Source organism: Fukomys damarensis, unplaced genomic scaffold, assembly GCF_012274545.1.
Source record: "Fukomys damarensis isolate Sample0158 unplaced genomic scaffold, DMR_v1.0_HiC HiC_scaffold_30, whole genome shotgun sequence".
Lineage (NCBI taxonomy): Eukaryota > Metazoa > Chordata > Mammalia > Rodentia > Bathyergidae > Fukomys > Fukomys damarensis.
In genome coordinates, this window is record NW_022900942.1 from 57,752,471 (window position 1) to 57,755,844 (window position 3,374).

The 3,374-nt window shown below is 46.9% G+C and overlaps 1 protein-coding gene across 3 annotated transcripts in view; it reads right to left on the reverse strand.

Annotated features, from left to right (window-relative positions):
• The window catches only part of Ttc39c (tetratricopeptide repeat domain 39C), a 55,362-nt gene that overhangs the window by 15,801 nt on the left and 36,187 nt on the right, over positions 1-3,374 (reverse strand). For all 3 annotated transcript variants that reach the window (XM_010643872.3, XM_010643843.3, XM_010643853.3), the window contains one exon: positions 495-588. In XM_010643872.3, the coding sequence (XP_010642174.1) occupies positions 495-588 (94 nt within the window). The remainder of the gene's footprint in view (positions 1-494; positions 589-3,374) is intronic.

A 3,374-nucleotide genomic window follows, 5' to 3' on the forward strand; every position in this document is an offset into this window, starting at 1 on the left:
GGAGGGGGAGATCGTAGGCAAATAAACTCTTCCAAGTTTATTTATAAATTCATCTCCAGTGTGGGAGAAGCACAAAGAAGCCGCAGAGGAGCACAGAGGGCCTCATCTGAACCTCACAGCTTTGGGGGGCACAAAACTTTACCCCAATGGCAACCGTTCACCATCTCAGGGCTGGTCAGTGGAGAGCTGATATTGGGGACCAACTCTCTCCCTGATCTATTTTCTTCTCAAGTAAGCATTGGAAGAAAGGAAGCACAGCTTTGAATGCCAATGTTCAGTCCAGTAAGGTATTTACAAATGGCTGTAACATTACCTGTCTTTTGAATATGATATAAGGAAATAATGAGCACCAGAGATTGTCCCCTGTGCGGGACAATCAAATCCTTATGACGCGAGGCAGCATTCTGCAAACTGAGCAGCACTCCAGGTGAAAAGCCGCGCTAGCAAGCCTCAAAACTCCTTCACAAGAGGACAGACAAACATTTCATATTTACCAATTTCATACAGACAGACATGCTGGATTTCTCTCTGATCGATTGCAAGTTCCAGAGCCGTATGGAAAGAAGTCAAGGCACTGTTGATCTGACACTAGCAAAGAAAACAAAAAAAGAAATCAAGTTACTGGCAAAGATCTGCCATTAACATTACAGTCATAATTCAAAAACACCTTTTTCCCTAAATAGCTATTTACACAGATAAAACAGAATAGAAGAAAGTGATTTAAGGCTTGCTAAGAAAGCACTCCAATTTGCCACGCAGTGCTATGAGATTTACATAACCACAAAGGACTCTCTTTTTTAGCTTTTTGAAACAGGGTCTCGCTATGTAGTCCAGGCAGGTCTTAAACTCACTATGTAGCCCAGGCTGGCCTCGAACTTGTAGCTATCCTCCTGCCCCTGCCTCTCAAGTGTTGGGATTACCGGCATGCTCCACAACACCTAGCTTTGTCTTTTTTCTTTTGATGACAGGGCCTCGCTATGTTGTGCTGGTTGGTTTCAAGCCATCCTCCTGCCTCGGCCTCCTGCATAGGTGGGATTACAGATGTGCACCTCTGCGCCTGGCTAGCTAAGTCCTTTGTTGAGGTAATGATTCCACAGTGGGTCTAAGCTCATACCCACCCTCTACCACAGCATCCTTGTATGCTTGGACCAAAGGACCTGCTGTATTATAATTTTGTTACTCTAGCTCTTTGTTACCAGAAATGTTCAAAAAGTATAGGGATGAGAGTCCACCCTCTGTTGTGTCCGCAACCCTGGCCCAGAAAGTCTCTCCCAGCCCAGGGTGAGCGCCGGCAGCCAGTGGCCTCTATCCTGTGTGGTCCCTCAGCCTCCACCATAGCCGGCAGTCCGAGGCCCAGACCCAGAAGGCTGGTCTCCAGCTGCTCCAGGGATCAGGTCGCCTCTCCTGACACTTTAGAAAAGGTAGCGACACAGGCTGTGCTTCTGGACTCTGCTTTCATCTACCACTGCCCAGACCCCAACACACTCCCGAAGGTCAGTTCTACTCATTTCTGGTTAAACACAGGGGTCCCCCACCTCTTTCTCTGCAGTTTCACTTTCTGTGACTTCAACTATGGTCAACTATGGTCGGAAAACAGTACAAAACAATAGGCATTTTGAGAGAGACACGCACAGACACAGACAGAGAGACTGACCACATCCACACAACTTTTATCAGCATACTATTATAATTGTTCTATTTTATTAGTTAATATCTTGCTGTACCTAGTTTATACATTAAACTTAGGTATCACGTGTAGAAAAAACCTACTATAAGAGGCGTGATCAAAATATAAGGTGCATATTTAACTTTTCAAATGATTTACTACAGTAAAAGACACATCATCGCTAATTCCCCTCAAAATACTTCCCTTTGCTTCAAACACGCTTTGCCCAACTTTCTTTTTACTTTCTGAAGCCATTCTGGAACTGTTCTTTCACGAGTGTCTTTTTGTAGCTACCTGGATGTCGTAAAATATCTATGGCAATTTCTGTCAAATAAAAACATTACTGTGTGTCCTGATGCACCTTATTCATCAGATTCGGCACTGTGTAACTTCTGGCTGTTCCCCAAGTCAAAATGACTGGAAGAGCTTGGAACTAATTCAGGACACCCAGGCAGCCATGACAATGCAACTAGAGGCACAAAAGAAGACTTCAGGACTGTTTCAGAGGGTGGCAAGAACAGTGGGATAAACGTGTTCAAAGTGAGGGCGAGGACTTCCCGCAGACTGACGACAATGTATCTTTTACTATAATAAAATTTTGAAAAATTTATGCACTTGCCATATTTTTTAATCACACTGCTTAAACAGGGTTTGGTACTATCCATGGTTCTGGGTATCACTGGAGATCTTGGCGTGCACTTCCACAAATAAGGAGAAAATGCTGTACAGCCAGGTTTGCTTTCCACTAAAGATCTCTTTCCAAGTCTGCCAGCCAAAGCAACTGACCACAGCTCAGTTGTGGGAACAGCCTAGATGCCCATCAGCTGATCAGGGAATAAAACAATGAGGTACACACAGTGGACTAGTACTCAGCCATAAGAAGAACAAAATCCTGTCCTTCGTAGGAAAACAGATGGAACCGGAGGCCATTATGGACGCAAACTAAGCCAGACTCAGAAGGATAAATATTGCATGTTTTCCCTTATATGAGCAATCTAAAAAAAATAAAGGGAAGATGTCAGGAAACTAAAAGGAAACTTAGAGGTGAGGAAAGGGGCGAGGGGAGCAAAGACAGAGGGGATAAAGGGTATGAAAATCACCAGAACACGTTGCATGTGTGTCCTGATACAATCAACTGAGTATCATTCTTCTGTCACAAATGCGCCAAAGAAGAATCCTGTGTATAAGTGTGTTGGTCGAAGCCACAAGCACCTGACAACAGCACCTAAAAAGGGGTCTGCTGACTCCTGGACGAGCACCGCTTAAGCGTTCAGCAGCAGGAGTCTAGCACATCAGGGCTCACGGGGAGACCTGACGGCCTACTCCTGCTCAGCCTGCCCTGAACCCGCCAGGCTGGGGGCTCCCTCCCTCCCCCAGCTCCACAGGCCTTCCCGGCATAGCCAGCAGAGATGCAGCGGCTCAGGCAGGGCGCGATGACTCAGCTGGTGACCTGGGGACAGCCTAAGCCGAACGACTCATTAACCAAGGCCAGGCCAGGTGGATGCCGGTCCCTGTCCCAGAGCACAAGGCCACTGTGTGGTCAGGGAGACTCACAGTGCAGCGCTCAGACCCCGTCACCAGCTGAATGCTGGCCTGGGACCCACACCACTAGCTCTTGTTCACAGTTGGCTTCACCAGCAGTGGGGGGACCTCCCAGGGAGGCATGACGGGGCCACCACTCTGAAGACAGACACACTGACTGGTTTTA